Source organism: Panthera onca, chromosome A1 (genome assembly GCF_046562875.1).
Source record: "Panthera onca isolate mPanOnc1 chromosome A1, mPanOnc1 haplotype 2, whole genome shotgun sequence".
In the NCBI taxonomy this organism is placed as follows: domain Eukaryota; kingdom Metazoa; phylum Chordata; class Mammalia; order Carnivora; family Felidae; genus Panthera; species Panthera onca.
The window spans coordinates 43,276,412-43,295,121 of NC_138339.1; the positions used below are offsets into that span (position 1 = coordinate 43,276,412).

Consider the following 18,710-nt stretch of genomic DNA (forward strand, 5'->3'; position numbering starts at 1 on the left):
TATTTATGCGTCTTGGGCGCCCTTGGGGGCGGGCCTCGTGCGTCATGACGTCGCCCGGAATTTCTTCGCTTAACAATCGGGCGGCCTGGTGGGTTTCCTTGGTCCTTTCTTTGAGTTGGTCCGTGCTTAGGAAGAAGAGCCGAAATACAATAGATTTATTTTAAAATTGAGCGAAGGAATAGAGGAACAAGCAAGGAATGAGGGGATGGGATTCAAACAGCGTTAGCTTCCGTGGAGCGTTTATTATGCCATACGCTGGGCGAACGTCTTGACGTGCCAGTGTCGTATTTCTCACAATAAACTCTGTAAAGTTGCCTGTTTTAACAAGCAAAAACACAGAACGTCTAAAGTTGAATTTCAGATATACAACAAACCATATTTTAGTATAAATATGTCCCAAATAGATTTATACTAAAATAATGACTCGTTTATCTGAAAGTCAAATTTAGCTGGATATCATTATTGTATCTGGCAAACCACTACCCTCTAGGCAAGTGTGATTGTACCTGTTTTATAGAAAAGGAGAGTGAGGCTTAGAGCGAGTAATTAACTTGCTTCTTCTGGTAGTGTAGCTAATAAATGGTGAAGCCACAAATCCAAAGACAATAGTAGTGTTTTCCCTCTTGAAACTTAAAGGGTCTTAGGGATCAACACATGCATCGTTACATCGTTTTTTGAACAACTCATTACTGCACTGCCAATATTTTAGGAATTCAAGCATTCTGTACACTTACGGTGTATCATTAAAATACCTATTATGTTCAAATCACCACAGTTGGTTTTTTTTTTTAATGTTTATTCATTTTTGAGAGAGAGACACACACAGAGCCCGAGCAGGGGAGGGGCAGAGAGGGAGAGAAGACACAGAATCCAAAGCAGGCTCCAGGCTCCAAGCTGTCAGCACAGAGCCCGATGCGGGGCTCGAACCCACAAGCTGTGAGATCATGACCTGAGCTGAAGTCAGATGCTTAACCAACTGAGCCACCCAGGCGCCCCTAAGTCACCACAGTTTTTAAAAAATCAGGTTGAACTTATGTACAGTAAAAGTTTACCTTTTAGTTGTATAGTTGTATAGAATTTTTACATATATTCACATATGTACATATATTCACTACAAATATAGAATAATTTCATCACTCCAAAAAGTTTCTTCGTGACCAAGTAAATTCCCCTCTCCCCACACACAGTCCTAACAAGCACTGATCTGTTCTGTCCCTATAGCTTTGCTGTTTCCAGAAAATCATAAGTGGAGTCCTATTATAGCCTTTTGGGTCTGATTTCTTTTTCTTCCAATATAGTATTTGAGAGTCTTCCATATTGTTGCATGCATCAGCAATTTGTTCTTTTCATTGCTGAGATTCTTGGATGTACCGGGTGAGTTAAAAAAAAATCCATATGCCAGTTGATGGTCATTTGAGTTGTTCCAGATTTCAGTGAATATAAATAAAGCCGTTATAAACATTCACATACATGTTATTGCATGGACATAGGTTTTCACTTGTAAATACCAAGGAGTGGGATTACTTGATCATATGGTAAGTGTATATTTTCCTGTAAGGCAAAGTGCTTGGATTTAGCTGAGCTTCTTTATGGTTTGTTATCTTTTTTTTTTTTTTTTTAAGATTTAAAAACAATTTTTTTGTATAGAAAACTCTATGCCCAGCATGGGGCTCAAAACCACAACCCAGAGATCAAGAGTCGCGTGCTGTAACGACTGAACCAGCCAGGTGCCCCTATGGTTTGTTATCGTTTGCTGTTTGGCAAATTCTTAGACATCATTTCTTTACTCTTCTGCCTAGTTTCTTCTCTATCCGGGACTCCAATTACACATATCAGACTACGCGATACTGTTCCATAGCTCTTGAAAACTGTGGTGTTATTTCCTCCCTTTTTAGGAGGAGGTGGTTCAATATGGATAATTTCTGTTGACCGATCTCCAGGTTTCCTGATTATTTCCTTAGCTATGACAATTCTACTGATAAGCCTGTAAAAGATATTTTTCCTCTATGATCCTGTTTTTTATTTCAATTTGTCTCTTACAGTTTCCACCTCTCTGCTGAAACATGTTCATACATATTATCCATATTTTCAACTACTTTTTTCAACATATCAATCAGAGTTTGAATCCTTGATAGTTCCAACATCTGGGTCATATCTGTATACGGTCTTATTGTCTTGTCTGTGAAAAATGAGTTGTTTCTTTCTTGCTTCTTTGTGTAACTCAATTTTTTTTATTGAATGCCATTCATTGCTTATGTAGCAGTAGACTGAGGTAGATGCTGGGAAGTGGGCAGATCTGTCAGGCCACGTGTGTGGGGTTTGGTCAATCCAGTCAGAAATTGAACTGGGTCTGGGTTTTGTTGTTGCTATGGTTGCCTTCCATGCATTACAGATTTCGTATCCTCTAGCATTATTTTGTGCTTTAGGATGGGGTTGAAGAACTTTTCTCAAGTGTTCATATTTTATCCTTAGCGTTCAGCTGTCCTGCACACCCGAACCTTAGTGGTGAGTCTCTGTGGCCTTGCTTTTCCCCCAGCAGCTGTTATTAGTTCCTTGCTAGGTTGGTAGTTGGGAATTTGTTGGAGGTTCTTTGTTCCAGTTCAACTTCCATCTTTAGTGGGTCCTTTGTGGCCAGGCCTCACGAGTGGTTTTTTTTCTTAACATTCCTGCCCCTGCTGTCTATGACAGCCAAACTGTGACTTGTGCCTGTAGTCGGCCTTGTCAGGGAGAGTTTCCTGCCCTTCCTGCAGTGGTAGAACTTTAATGGTATTGGTTGGTATAGATTTTTGGGGCTCAGGACTGAATCTTGTCCTCTGCCCCCAAGAGTAGAAGCTTTTTCTTACCGTGCCCCAGCAGCAGTGGGTCTTTACCTGTGCCCTGGGGAGACATGATTTTCTGTTCCTCCCCCAGTGGCCTTTTTCTCCTTATGAGGGAGGGGCCTGGGCAGGAGGAGGCAGGCTCTCGGGCCTTTCCTACAGAAGCAGCAGATCTCTTCTGTGGCCTCCAAACCAAGGAGGCCCTGTAGAGCTCCAGCACTCTCCCCTCCCTGCAGGTCTTTCTCATGAATACCTGGTGGAGATTCTGGAAAGAGCTTGTGAATGCATGCAAGCTCCCTGAGTGTTTTAGGCTCCCAGGGATTTTGTACTGTTTTGTTAGCCCAAATATGACTGTTCAAACAATTCTTTAAGATTTTTGTTGATTTCCTCTTACCTGCTTATAATGGTCAACACTTCTTCCTCCCATGCTGTGCATGTCTGATCTCTCCTTGGAGGGGTCTGTCCCTCCCCGCTCCCCCCGCCGCACCCCCCGCCCCCCCCCCCCCCCCCCCGCCTTGAAATTCAAGCTATTTGGCTGCTCTGCCACATCAGCTCTCTGATAGATCCAGTAAAATTTATGACTTTCTCATCTATCCACCTTTTCTTTTTTGAGTGGGGCGGGGGGTGACACTTTCCAGATACCCGTATCATGGGCAGAAGCAGAACTCCTGAGTGATTTCATTTCAAAATATAGTTTAAGAGGAAACTTTCTATCACTTCTGTAAATGGAAAATAGTATCACATATTTAGATGCAGCCTTAAAAACAAATACAATGAAAATGAAACAGCCTTTTTTTTAAGTAAGTAGCTACTGTTGTCTGCCAGACTCTGAACTAGAAGCCTAGGTTTAAAAAAGAAGAGGAAGTGTTTAGATGTTACAAACATGAGTATTGATACTTTTTCCTTGATTTAACCAGAAGGATAGGGATAAAAACATGAGGAAAATATTTTTTCACTGGTTGATTCTCTATTAAATGTTACTTTTTATTTATTTTTTTTTAATGTTTATTTATGAGAGAGACAGAGACAGAGTGTGAGCAGGGGAGGGGCAGAGAGAAAGGGAGACAGATTCCAGAGCAGCCTCCAGGCTCTGAGCAAGCTGTCAGCACAGAGCCCGACACGGGGCTTGAACTCACAAACTGCGAGATCGTGACCTGAGCCGAAGTCGGACGCCCAACCGAGCCACCCAGTCACCCCTAATGTTACTTTTTAAAAACTGTTTGCTTATTTTGAGAGAGAGAGGGAGAGAGAGAGTGTGCATGCAAGTGGGGGATGGGTAGAGAAAGAGGGGGAGACAGAATCCCAAGCAGGTTCTTCACTATCAGTGCAGAGCCCGATATAGGGCTCGAACTCACAAACTGTGAGAGCATGACCTGAGCCAAAACCAAGAGTTGGACGCTTAACTGACTGAACCACCCAGGTGCCCCTAATGTTCTTTTTTTTTTTTTTTTTTTTTTTTTTTTTTTTTTAGCGTTTATTTATATTGAGAAAGAGAGGCAGAAAGAGAGGGAGAGAGAGAGAATTATAAGCAGGCTCCACGCTGTCAGTGCAGAGCTCAACACAGGCTTGATCCCATGAACTATGAGAATGAGATCATGACCTGAAGTGAGAACAAGAGTCAGATGCTTAACTGACCCACCCAGGCACCCCTAATGTTACTTTCATTTAATACTTAAAGTCATTATCTTGTGTGGGTGTCTCACACTGTGAAATACATTTTGCTGTAGATGTCCCTGACCACCAGAAAATGAGGATAAACAAAGTTAAGTATAGCAACTGAACAAGCATCTCAGCTCTGATTGTTTTTAGTTTGATGAAATAAAGGAAAAACAGATGAGAAGGGGTCCAGAATTTGGCTCTGAAGGAGTCTACAATCCAGTAACTGAACTACACACATACAAAACCCCATAAAGAAGGAAGAGGTAAATGTTTTTAAGAGATACAGTGCTGTGGATCAAGGTCACATCTAGATGAGAGGAAGGGAGAGATGGGAGGAGAGAGCAGGGAAGTAATTCTAGAGAAGGCACACAGAGAAGCAAGAGTATTCTAGGTAGAGAAAACAACAGAACAAGAATGCTCAAGGCAAGCACGATACTTGGCTTATGACAAAAAAGAGGCATAGGTATATTAAAAAAAAAAAAGCTAGAAGATCAACAGGTACATACATAAGGAAAAGGATAACATTAATAGAACAAATTAAGGTGCCTACTATCAAGTATTGTAGGCTCTGCAGATACAGCAATTAAAAAAAGAAAGACAGAATCCCTGCACTACAGAGCTTATGTTCTAGTGTCATGTGTCAGAAAATAAAGTATATCATTATGCTGGTGTTTAGTGCTATGCAAAAAAAAAAAGAAAAAGCAAACAAGTAGCCAAGGGGACAGGAAATGTGCTTAGGGACGGCAGTTTTCCACCATTGAGTAGGGTGGTCAGGGAAAGCCTCACTAAGAAGGAAATATTTGAGCAAAGGCCTGATTGTGATGACAGTGTAAGTTATACAGATATCTGGGAGGAGTTTTCCAAGCAGATGGAACAGCCCATGCAAAGGCCCTGAGAAGACCCCTGACTGGGTGACTCAGCAACAGCAGAAACTGGCGTGGTTGGGGTGGAGGGAGCATGGGGAAGTAATAGATGAATTCAAGGAGGCAGTATTGGGGTTTCACATCATGTAGGTTCATGTCATGTAGGACCTCACAAGCCAGTGTAAGGAGTTTGTACTTTTTTGTTCTACCAAGCTCAAAACCTTGAGTTTGAGGTGGAAGAATGCCTTATTCACTCTGGCTGTTGTGTTGAACGTGGACTAACAGGTGGGGCCAGGGGCCAGGGTGGTTTCCAGACCCGTTTAGATGCTACTGCAATATCCTAGGGTTTTATAGAGCCTATGGTGATTTGGCCCAGGAGAGTTACATTGGAGAGCATGTGACGTCACAGTTTGAAGACACAGCTGGTAGGATTTGCTGACTTAGTGCATGTGGCATGTAGAGTCAAGGTTGATGCTAAGGTTTTTCCTGTGAGCAACTGAAAGGATACAGGTGACATTTAGTTAGATGAATGCAGGAGGGGCAGACGTGGGGAGAGGAAATCCACTGTGATTTTGAACTTTCAGAGACTATTCTAGAGTTGGTATGTAAATTTAATAGGTAGAGTGAAAATGGTGACATCACTAAGAGTGAGCAGAGACAAAAGCATAAGGAATGAGACCTGGCACACTCCAAGCTTGGGACGACAGGAAAGGGCCAGCAAAGGATATGCAAGAAAAGTTGCCAGTAAGATGGAAGCAAAATCAGCTGTGTTCTGGAAACCAAGAGAAAACAGGTTTTCAAGAAGGGAGAGATCAGCTGCCAGATGCTAGTGAGAGATTAAGTAGATAAGGACGGAGAATTAGCCATGTGGATTGTTAGAGAACTTGACAAGAGCAATTTTGGTGACATGCTGGGGTGGCAGCCTAGGTGGAATGGGCTCAGGTGAGTACAGGAGACGGAACTAAAAGTTTTTGAAGGAGTTCTGCTGAAAAGGGAGGAGAGAAATGGGGTGGCAGCTGAAGAGGGGCGTGAGGTCAGCTCCTAAGATAAGAGAGATCCTAGCACGTATATGGCAACGATGCAGGAGAGCGGAGGGCGCACTGCTGAAGGGGCGTCTGGGGACGGGTGAGAGGACGAGACTGACTGTGCCAGGTGGTGGGGCCAGCTTTAGACAGGGGTGCGAATGGGTCACCCACAGTCCTGGGGTGGGGGGAAGGCAGGGTCACAGAAGTCCAGGTGAAGGTGGAGTGGCGGCCACTCGTTGGGGGTGGGCCATTCTGGGCAGCTGCAAGTAAGCTTTGGGAGCAACGACGCAGGATAAAAGCTGAACATAACATTTATATCATGGTTCTGAGAAGACGTCGATAAGGAGCTCAGGCAACATCTACCTGTATGTTACAGGGAACTGACTTGACACGAGGTTTTAGCTTCGTTCATTGAAAGAAATGGAAGAGGGAGCAGGCCCCACCACCTCTCAGACTAACTCTCTTCAAGCCAGTCTTTGGACTCTGAGCCGTGCTATTCCAATCAGCCCTCAGGAAAGCAAACAAAAGACACGCTCAAGCTTTGTCTGCTTTATTTCACTACATTAAGTTAAGCTATAAGGCAAAACAGGAACCTGTGATTCATAAGGATCAAGGAGTGCCTCTCATTCCCAAAAGGGACCAAAAAGGATGTTTCTTCACAAATATGCATGACATTTACTTAGCTCGTTACACCTATAAGCACTGTGAACAAAAGAAACCTTTGGTGGGCTAATCAAACCACAAATCCAAAGTAACCTAACCTTAAGTTTCCAAAACTGTAGTTTCTGGTGCTAATGCCATCTTATTCGCCTGCAGAGATGCACGCTGCCTGTGCACTGGCAGTCTTGCACCTGATCTAATATAAACAAGTAACAAAATTCTGAATTCACCAGCTGCAGGTGTTGAGCCGTTTCTACTAATACACAGAATACTGGCTTGCACTGAAAATTATCTTGAGGAAACATTTATACAATGACTCTGTTATTCTTCACGTTAATTTGACTTCTAAAGGCAAAAAAAAAAAATCTGTGATCAAAAGTATTTTTGTGTTTCTGTGTCACCTGGGGGTGATGAGACCCATGGCTTCAACATTATCACTTTTGGGAACGAACACTAGCTACATGCCGTAAACGCACAATATACAACTGTTGTACAGTCTGCAGATGTGTAAACACAGGAAGCCATTCTCCGCTCTGACGTCCAGCTTCTCCACCAGCAAATATGGAGCAGTGGCGTCAGAGCAGGCTCTAGCAGGTAGTGAAATAAAAACTGACTTGACACTGTGGGGTCACAAAAAATTAAACTGTATCTACAGTCTGCAAATTGTCATTATACAACCCCCTGCCCCAACTCCTAAGAGGCTAAACCTTACTAATTACTCTCATAATGTTAGAGATATGTGTATTTTTTTCTCATACTGCAGCATATATATTACTCTGTGGAATATTGTTTCATAAAGTCGGCTTAAGCTTTAGAGTACAATTTAGTGTCTTTCAAAGGCTTCCTAAGTATTTTTATCTTCCAGAGGGAGCTAATAAGTTACTACGTCCTGTCTATGTTCTAGACTACTACATATCTTAATTGTTTTTTAACTAAAGGCTTGAACTTAAAAACAAAACGAGGACAAACAGGAAATTTCTCTTCTCCCCAAAAATGTGTTGGCCACTTGCTAACAATACATTTACAGACAATGTGGTGCAGCTGGTCTACTTGGTCAAATCTCACTTTAGAAAACACAGAAGTTAAGGTCAGCAACCCAACTCCAAGATACCAAGAGAAAACAGCACATGTGCTGTTAGGCAAGTATGTTGAACTGTTTTATGGTTTACAATCAAAATGGTCTTATTTGACACACCATATGATAAAAGTCTTAAACTCAGGAAGAGGAAAGGTTCCTTATCTTAATATCTAGTTTGGGATTCAAGATATTTTAATCGTTATGTAACCCTTCAAATCAGTGGAAAGAACATTAGTTTTGGATCATGCTAAAAATCTGCATTCCAGAAGTGAACTTGTCCACCAAGTTTTCTTTGGGCTCTTTCCAGGTGCCAAATGTCCAGAACAACTTATTGAGTTAAAGAGGCAGGGCAGAGAGGAGGGGAAGGGAGTGAGACACAGAAGGGCTGCCTCCCAGTGACAGCGGTAACCCCTGGATATTGTGGCAACATTTAAAATGAATGGGATTCGCCACCCCCTTGACATGACATGTGATTGCTTGCTTCTTCAATTCTTCTCAAAAGAGAGCTCCATGTTCTAACAACAAAGAAATTTTAAGAGGAACTGATAAGTAAGTATCCTGTATTCACTTAGAAAAAGGCAAATGGGAGCGCCTTGAGAATCTCACGGGTTTTTTCAAACACCGCAAAACTAAAGACGATGTGACAATTTCTACTTTTCTGTCCAGTGGAAACCTAAGCAAGATGGGAGCCGTGGCAACCAGTGAAGGGGTATGTTTAGAGTGCTAGATTATAGCTAAATGGGATGCAGAGAGTAGACCAGTGCTGGATCATTAACAGCAGGTCCACCTTTCAGTTATCATTTTAGGTTTCATCTGTGAGACCGTGATCCCTTGTGAGATCAGACTGGGAGACAGTATGGTCAGAATTTCTCAGGTGGTAAATCCAATGCCATGCCAAAGAAGAGCCACCACCCCCTTTTTTTGGGAGGGAACTATGCTGCCGTTATTCGACGTGCGGGGTTCAGTAAGGGAGACAGTAATTCACTGGTATTAGCAGAAGTGAGAGCAAGAGAACAGGAGTTACCCTGTGTTCCCAACGCCTTGCCTGTGCCCCCACCTTCCTAGGAATAGGATTCAGTAGTGCCTGGGTACATCGTTACAAACAAGGCTTAACAAAGCAGCGGCTTCCACATTTTAACGTGGGCTCGTGGTGGTACTGTCCTTTGGGATCCGCCCCACTGGTGGCACCTTTTAAGGGAGAAGTGGGCCCAAGCTGAGTTCCACATGCTGGGTGAGCCAGATGACTTCTGTGCCCTGGTCACTTTCTTCGATGGGGCGGATGGGGGCTGCCAGGTTTTTAAAATCATGCTTCATCTTAAAGCACACGGTCACTTCACCCTCCTCACGTTGTGGGGTCACTTTGATGAAGATACCCACTTTGTTGGCCTTTCTGAAGGCTATAATGCTATGAAAAAAAGAAGCACAGTATTAGGCAGGTCACAAGTCAGCCAAGCCACTAAGACTTACATTTTATCTGATGACAAGTTATGACCACCATTCCGTTTATCAGAGATGAAGCATTCTTTCAGCAAAATGTCAATCTATCTTTTTAATATTATAAAAGTAAAATACAGTTGTGGAAAATTTAAATGGGAAAATGTAAGTTCTCCCTCATTTTCCCCCTCAGCACACAGGGAAAAACTACAAACACTTTGGTTCTTAACCTACCAGATATTTTTCTATAAACTTATACTTTCCTGCTTTTCAAACCAACACAAAAGGGGCACACTATTCTGTTAACTTGGTTTTTTCCTCTCAGTTTATCACAAACACCTTTCCATACTGGTATATAGAGATCTTCTCCATTCTACTTAACAACTGCATAGTATTTTCTCATAGAGTTACTATAGTTGGTATATACTGACGTTATTGCCAGTTTTCCTCTGTTATAGACAATGGTGCTACGACTACCCCTTTACATTTATCTTTGTGTGCATGTGGTAATATTTCTATAGGATACAGACTGATATTAACTCAGAGCTGTAACGGAATTTCTGGAACACCACAGATTAATGTGTTTTTGTAAATAAGCTCTGTAAGTTAGAAATTTTTAGAACAGAAAAATGATCTCTTTAGTTGAAGTTTCAACTTTCATCTTCTGTGACATGCACTTGAACTTTGTGCCTCAGTAACTTAGTTTCAAACAAAAAGCTAAAGGGCAATGAGACAGAATTTGATCTACTATCAAATGATACTCACTCTAAGAAAACTTACTGGATTTAAACAGTTACCTACTTATACACTATTATATAGTATTAATGTCCAAATACCTGAAAGTCCTAAAAGTACAATGTGAAATATAGTTCATTCAATTTTTTATTAAATCTGTCATGTAACCTGACTAGAAATTTGTTATCGCAGATGATCTTTTCAGAAACCAACCTTGGTTTAACAAATTTCTATTACCTAATTAATGTCATTTAAGGACCCACATAAAGCAAGGATTACAGAGAATGAATTCTGTATTGGACTAACAATGCATTTTGTACTACAGTAAATAACTGAACCCTTGATTTGTATCAGATTCATTAAAAAAAAAACTCGGAAAAAATTAGTGTCTTTCTAGCTGACTTCTCAGGTAACCACTAATATCTAGGAAGCTTTTAAAAAAAAATTCAGATTTCTGGTGCCCCGCTAGACCTGCTAAAGAGAGTATCTGGGTCGGGGCCTGGGACTCCACAGACTAAAAACAAAACAAAACAAAACAAAACAAAACAAAACAAAACACAACACCTGCCCTGATGCTTTCTGAAGTTCACTCAAGTTTGCTAATCATTGTACTAATCTCATCTTTGTCCTTTATCCACATCGCCCCGCCAACCCCATCCCATGTTATTTCTTCTTTCTAACGTCTTACTGAGGAAGCTTTGGATCATTCTGTTTAAAAAGCTTATGTGTTGGGGCGCCTGGGTGGCGCAGTCGGTTAAGCGTCCGACTTCAGCCAGGTCACGATCTCGCGGTCTGTGAGTTCGAGCCCCGCGTCAGGCTCTGGGCTGATGGCTCGGAGCCTGGAGCCTGTTTCCGATTCTGTGTCTCCCTCTCTCTCTGCCCCTCCCCCGTTCATGCTCTGTCTCTCTCTGTCCCAAAAATAAATTAAAAACGTTGAAAAAAAAAAATTAAAAAAAAAAAAAAAAAAAAAAAAAGCTTATGTGTTCCTTGTGCCTGTATGTGAAGCTATTCTTTCAGCTCCAAGCCCACCTTCTACATCTTGCTTTGTGACACAGGATTCTGCTGTCCATGTTTCTGCTTTGTAGGCTGGCTCCCGACAGGGAGCTTAGGAGGGGTCTAAAGGAGACTGGAAATCTGAAGGGGTAGGGGCTTGCTCCTGCCTATGAGCTTCCTATTTGTGCGTGGTTCCTGTGGGCATCATTCCAGCAATGCTTCCCTCAGGAAGGAGCAGTTTCCAGCTGCAGTTTTAGACTGGTGTACTGATGTACCCTCACCCAGGGAAAGGTTTGGTTGTTACTTCTCAGTTATTAGGTATGAGAGAGTAAAATCTTTTAGTCAAAGGGCAGGGGATGAGTGGTACATGGACAAATCTAATGATAAAACTATAGGGAGAGAACACTGGATCCTGTCCACACTATTAAAAATCATGTACTTGATATTTTTTATTAAGAGGGACAAATATATTTAAAAGGAAAAAAAGGTTAAAAAACGGCTTACAGAATGATCCCAATGATGGAAGAAATACATGGAAGGCCAAAGACCAAAATGTTAATGGTGCTTTTCTCTGGTAGTGGGATTTTATTTTATTTTCTTCTTCATCATTGTAGATGTATTCAGCAAATTGCTATAGTAATTATTTTTATCATAGGAAAAAAGTATCTCAAAAACCAGGATGAGAAAACTGGGATCTGCACGTGGGGCTCCCATATGAGCCAGCTATGGTGTGTGTGTGAGGTCGGGTGGGGGGGGGGGGCGGTCACTGAGCGCTCACTCACTCAGGATCGTCCTGGAAGTCCTGCGGTTCTGCCAACTCGTCGTACTCGGCTGCTGCATCCTTGCCGGCCAAGATGAGCTCTTTGGGAGGCACCACAACCTGCAGAGTGAAACAGAGAAGTTTGCCTCCGAATGGGCCAGTGAGTTGCAGGCCATTCATTCGACAAAATACAGCACAGTGTGACACTGACCTAAACACACAGAAGATTCAAGTTTCAAGAAATACACAATATTACTTCACTATTTATACAGTGTTTGAAAACATACTGTTTAGGAACACAGACATTTCCAGCAAAAGTACAAAAACAAAGAACTGTTAAGCATTCTTCAGACTCAGCCTTATGTTGTAAGGAGGCCTCAACTTTGCTATGTCAGAGGTTAGCAGGTAACAACGTCAACCATATTTGTAATTATGGATACAAATGAGCCTGGGGAGGTATGAAGAGAAAGAGAGCAAATCTACAAGCTGGGTGTACATATCAGGCACTTCTTTCTGTCTCACAGGTTATTAGTATTACTAAAAAAGCAAGTTGCAACCACATGGATGGAACTAGAGTGTGTTCTGCTAAGTGAAATAAATCAGTCAGAGAAAGACAAATATCATATGATTTCATTCATGTGGAATTTAAGAAACACAACAGATTAACATAGGGGAAGGGAAGGAAAAATAAGGTAAAAACAGAGAAGGAGGCAAACCATCAGAGACTCCTAAATACAGAGGAAAAACTGAAGGTTGCTGGAGGGGAGGTAGAAAGGGGGATGGGCTAAATGGATGATAGGAGCGGGGAGCCTGGGTGGCTCAGTCGGTTAAGCGTCCAACTTCAGCTCAGGTCATGATCTCACGGTCCGTGAGTTCAAGCCCTGCGTCGGGCTCTGTGCTGACCGCTCAGAGCCTGGAGCCTGTTTCGGATTCTGTGTCTCCCTCTCTCTGACCCTCCCCCATTCATGCTCTGTCTCTCTCTGTCTCAAAAATAAATAAACGTTTAAAAAAAAATTAAAAAAAAAAATAAATAAATGGATGATAGGAGGGCATTTGTTGGGATGAGCACTGGGTGTTATATGTAAGTGATGAATCATTGGGTTTCACCCCTGAAACCAATATTACACTGTATGTTAACTTACTTAAAATTAAATAAACACATTTTTTAAAACCACAAACTTTTAAAAAGAATAAGGACAGATGAGTGTCATCTCTCTTTGAAAATGATGCTAGTAAGTGAAATCATTAAAAAGCAGAATGAAAGGTGCACCTGGATGGCTCAGTTGGTTAAGCTTCCGACTTCGGCTCAGGTCATGACCTCGTGACTCATGGGTTCGAGCCAGGAGCCTGCTTAGGATTCTGTGTTTCCCTCTCTCTCTGCCTCTCCTTGCTCGCATGCTCTCTCTCTCTCAAAAATAAATAAATATTAAAAGAAAAAATTTAATGGAGGGGTGCCTGGGTGGCTCAGTTGGTTAAGCATCTGACTTCGGCTCAGGTCATGATCTCATGGTTTGTGGGTTCAAGCCCTGCATCAGGCTCTGTGCTGACGGCTTAAAGCCTGAAGCCTGTTTCAGATTCTGTCTGCTCCTCCCCTGCTCTCAATCTCTCTCTCTCTCAAAAATAAAATAAAGCATTAAAAAAATTTTTTTTTTTAAATTAAAGGGGTGCCTGGGTGGCTCAGTCAGTTAAGTGTCCGACTTCAGCTCAGGTCATGATCTCACAGCTCGTGAGTTCGAGCCCTGTGTCGGGCTCTGTGCTGACAGCTCAGAGCCTGGAGCCTACTTTGGATTCTGTGTATCCCTCTCTCTCTGCCCCTCCCCCACTCAAGCTCTGTCTCTCTCAAAAATTAAAAAACAAAACAACAACAACAACAAAAAAACCCATCAAGTTTTTTTAAAAAAAAAAAAACAGAAGGTCATCCTGGAAGAAAAGATAGAGGGAAGGCCATTAAGCTCTTCTGCTATGCTGAGGAATCTGGGTTTCTTTCCCAAGTCAGAGGGATGCCAATGATCAGCATGTCATGATCAAAGTTAGATTTTAGAAAGATCACTTCGGTGGTAAGACAGAAGATGGGCTGGAATGGAAGTGGGGGTGGACTCAAAACAAGGCAGCCAGGAAGTTACTGTCACAGTGCACGTAAGAACGGAAGAGACCTTCCAACAGAGTAATGGTAGGGTGATTGTGCATAAAGTAAAAAAAACTCAAGAGGTAAAATCAAAAGAACTTGATGACGACTTGGATATGGAAACAGAAGACAGCATGGAGTCCTTTAAGCCAGGTCAAAAGGCCCCTACAGGAAAAGTAAGGGTCCATCAGGATGAGGCAAAATGCACCTACCTTAGCAGTGCTACTGATATTATCCGGGTCTCCCTCCTCACACTCCACCAGTGTCACATGGGTGAGGTTCTCCACTGGATTCGTAAGCGTCAGGAGCACCTGGCTCTCCTGGGGAACACGAAAAGCCTCTCTTAGACATGTTCTACTACTGCCACCTAGGGCCACTTTCTTAGTTGCTATACCAAGCATTTCACAAAATTGTCACCTTCCCCGCAATCCCCCATTATTTCTGAGTAGTTAACACCTACCTACACCTCTACATCACTGGGTCCTCCAAGTGCTCACTGATTCCTATTCTATTATTTATATGTCAGGCTATGTATGCTCTGGAGTTGCTATCACATGAGGAAATAGGACAGATCCCACAGAAAGGGCCAGTTACTAGATCCAGAAAATCTGGAGACTATACATTATCTAAGCAATAAAAGTTTGTAACTCTTGTTCCACCCAGCCCTCCACTTAGGGACTGAAAAAGAAGTCCTCATAAATATGAAAGCCACAGGGTAAGCAGACGTAGAAAAAATCATTCATCAAGACTTAAAAGATTTTTATGATTTCTTGAACCATAATTTGCCCTTATTTGGTACTTTGTTGAGATTAGCAAAATCTTTTAAATGAACATGGACTACATAAACATCTTCATAAGCAGCATGGAAGGAAACAACTAAAGAGGCTGCTGCAGAATATTCTACAACTCATGGTGGGGGGCAGGAGGAGGGGGCGTAGATAAGGACCTCAAAGAAGAGAAAGGCCATGGTAAAGAAATCCAGTTGATTCCTGATTATCTGATACACTCACAGGCATGAGATGGTGGAATCACGTGGCTAAAGATGCTTGTGGGGTAAAACATCTTCTTTCTTTCCCCACCCATGATTCCATCTTTGTATAATGTACACACTACTCCTTCTAAATGTATGCCAAAGATGCTGTTGTCAAGAATCCCTGCTTAAAGAAATTAAAAATCGCAATTCCTTTATGATTCCTTTCTTTTCTATCCCTTGCTCTTGAATCTCGCACAGCCACCCACATACATACATGCACACATCTCTGACCAATCCTTTGTCTCCCTGTTAACAAGCAAAGTACTAACCTTCATGTAGCGAAGGTTGGGAATTGACATGATTCTCACTTCTGGAATATAATTGCTATGCATGAATAAAAAAATACATTAATGTTCACTGAAGTCTCTTAAAATTATTGTTACTTTTTTTTAAGTGAGTACAGCAAAGATTTGATTAGAACATGGCACAGAAATAGAATTTTAAAGAATCATATGATATCATCATAATTAGAACTTAAGAAATGAAACCAACTGCTAAGGAGTTCTTTCTTAAATCTTAAGCACATTTCTAGTTTAGGGCCCATATATCTGTGTGTATCATGGTAGACATCTTCCTTATACGTTTGCTAGACATATTTTTTGAGATTTTATTAATTCATTTCTGTAAATCTAAAAGGCAACTGGTTATGGGACCCAAGACTGACTTAGTAACACCATCCAGGGGTGTAAAAACACCACCACATTACTTACCAAATACTTTTACAAAGCACTATGCATGCCAGGCAATGTTTTAAACACTTAAAAAAATTAACTTACATAATCTTCACTGTAACTGCATGACACAAGTATTATCATCATCATCCCCATTACGGAGATGAAGAAACTAGGCTTGGGAGAAGTAACTTACTGGTGAGTGGCCAGGATTCAAACTCAGACAGTGTAGCTCCAGGGTCCTTGCCCTTAACTACCGTATGTTTTGTTGCCTTTTTTTTTTTAACGTAAATGTTTATTTTTCAGAGTGTGTGTGTGTGAGCAGGGGTGGGGCAGACACAGAGGGAGACAGAGGATCTAAAGCAGGCTCTGTGATGACAGCAGAGAACCCAACATGGGGCTTGAACTCATGAACCATGAGATCATGACATGAGCCAAAGTTGAATGCTTAACTGACTGAGCCACCCAGGTACCCCTTTGCTGCCTCTTTAAGTAAGAAAATAGAATATTAGACTCACATGTGCTTAGTCTGAACTCAAAACTGCCCAGAGTCAAATCCCAGCTCGGTGTTTATACACGTATTCTCAATGTTTTTGACTGCTGAGACGACTTATGTAGAAGTGCTGCATAATATTCCATACCCTGAGTGTACCTCAATTTAATCAACTAGTTTTTAATGGTTAATTGGCTTGACACAGAAAGCGTTTCTAGCTTTTTGTCATTAAAACGTTATAATACACATCCTTACATATGCATCTTTAGATATTGGTGCTTTTGCTTCAAAGAATAGATTCCTGAGACAGTACTCCTGGGTTTAGTCCATGTAATTTTGTCTGGATATTCCAGACCACTCTCCAGAAAGACTCCATAAAGCAATCTACAAGCCTACCAACAGTATATGCAAATACGTTTCCCCACATCCTCATGAGCACTAAATGATCTTTATTAAACTTCTCCTAACAAGTCTCAGTATCTTTCCATGTATTCAATAACCATTTGAAATTCCTCTTCTATAAGCTGCTAGTTCAAATCCTTTGTCCTACTCCCATTTTTACCTTTCCAATTTGTGGGAATTCTGTCTTCCAGGGACATCAAATTTTTATCTATCATGGAATACCGAATACTCTTTCCTACTCTACTGTCTGTCCCAGGACTTTGTTGTTTTTTTTTTTTTTTTTTTTTTTTTTTTTTTTTTTTGCTAAGAGCAAAGCTGTCTATTTTGTTTAGTGGTTTCTGGGTTTCCTGCCTTACTTAGGAAGGTCTCTCTTGCCCTAAAATCAAGACAATTATTTTCCTAATTTCTCAAACTACTTTTCTTGTTTGAAAGGTGATTTTCGTACATAAAATTCCCTTCTCTTGACAAGTCCCAGTGAATTAACACTAATAATCACTTTTATCCCACTCAAAGACTGTTATCAGAACATAATTAAGATGAACAATGAAAGGGATACTCTTCAATTTGCCATACTTTATTATTTTTTACTTTGATATTTTGGATCAATACCAAAACTCGGCACTTTGTAATTTGTAATGAGTGACCAGTGACTCTCTGTCCAATAACAAACAAAACAATCTCTGCCCCGGACCACCCTGTCCCTGTGTCCCTAGTACAAACACCCTTGATTCTAGGTCTATAATTTGTATTTAACTTCATGATATGTAGTTCAAAATCTAAACAGAAGAAATAGCAAAACTGTTCTGATGTCATTTTCTTCTTGTAAGCCCAGAGTAAATACATTTCATATTGAAAAAAGCCAAAAAACGGTAACTAAAAACACCAATCCCAAAATACTCACACAGCAACCAGCTGGATTTTGAATTTGATAGATGTTGGATTAAATTCTGGCTTGCTCAAATTATGTTCACATTTCTAAAAAGAAAAAATTCTAATACGTATCAGAGGAAAACAAGAACACCCATGCTGGATCCACAGAGCTGCTAAATTCAGAAGGACAGCATTTACTCAAGGTTTGTCGTTTCATTCTGCTCTAAGACCACATATACTTTGAAACAGTGTGTATGCTACTGATTACCACAAGTTACAAAAGATGATGTTTTGGACTTGTGGATATAAGTAACCACACTATCAAATACTATCCTACCTTTGTGGGGCCTAACAACTGCTGAAATAATAACACATACTGGGTACATACTATGTGTGTTGAGCAATGTGCTCCTTAATTTAAGTGGATTTAAACATCACATCCACTTTATGAGGAAAGTTACGTACCATAACTATTATTGTCCCCATTTTACAGGTGATGACAATGGGGCATGGGAAGGATGAGTAATCTGTACTACTTCACGGATCCAATAAGAACTGAAGCTGGGATTTAAATCCACATAGTGTGTTTCCAGATTCCATGCTTTAAAATACAGTAACAATTATTTACTTACTTTCTTGAATGGGTACTACATACGTCTGGTTAAAAAAATTTCTTAATAGTACAAAAAAGTACAGCATAAAGGTACCCATCACTTGTCCCCTTGTCCTGCTCCCCAGAGCCCAACCAGTTTCTCGTGTTTTTTTCACAAATAGCCTATGCACGTACAAGTATACACAGACATCATCTTTTTTGCAGTAACACAAAAGGGAGCACTTTATATACTCCTCCGCCCTTTGTCTTCACTTCCTGTCTTGGTATTCCATGTCCGCACACAGAGGTACCTCTGTATCCTACTGTCATCATTTCTTATGCCCAAATTGACGGATATCTAGGATGTTTCCACGACTTTGCTACTATAAATAATGCAGCAATGAGGATTCTTGTACAATCATTTCCCACGCGTTATGTTTTGCTAACCTGGTAACTATCAAATGGTGTCTCACTGTAGTTTTAACAGACACTTTCTGGATT

The 18,710-nt window shown here is 41.2% G+C and overlaps 1 protein-coding gene across 2 annotated transcripts in view; it reads right to left on the reverse strand.

Moving 5' to 3' along the window:
- Positions 1-6,897: 6,897 nt before the first annotated feature.
- DCTN4 (dynactin subunit 4) overlaps positions 6,898-18,710 on the reverse strand; it is a 31,861-nt gene continuing 20,048 nt past the window's right edge. For both annotated transcript variants that reach the window (XM_060634723.3, XM_060634722.3), the window contains 5 exons: positions 17,649-17,722; positions 15,451-15,505; positions 14,361-14,468; positions 12,046-12,143; positions 6,898-9,506 (listed from right to left, as the gene is read on the reverse strand). In XM_060634723.3, the coding sequence (XP_060490706.1) occupies positions 9,293-9,506; positions 12,046-12,143; positions 14,361-14,468; positions 15,451-15,505; positions 17,649-17,722 (549 nt within the window). In that variant the 3' untranslated portion in view covers positions 6,898-9,292. The remainder of the gene's footprint in view (positions 9,507-12,045; positions 12,144-14,360; positions 14,469-15,450; positions 15,506-17,648; positions 17,723-18,710) is intronic.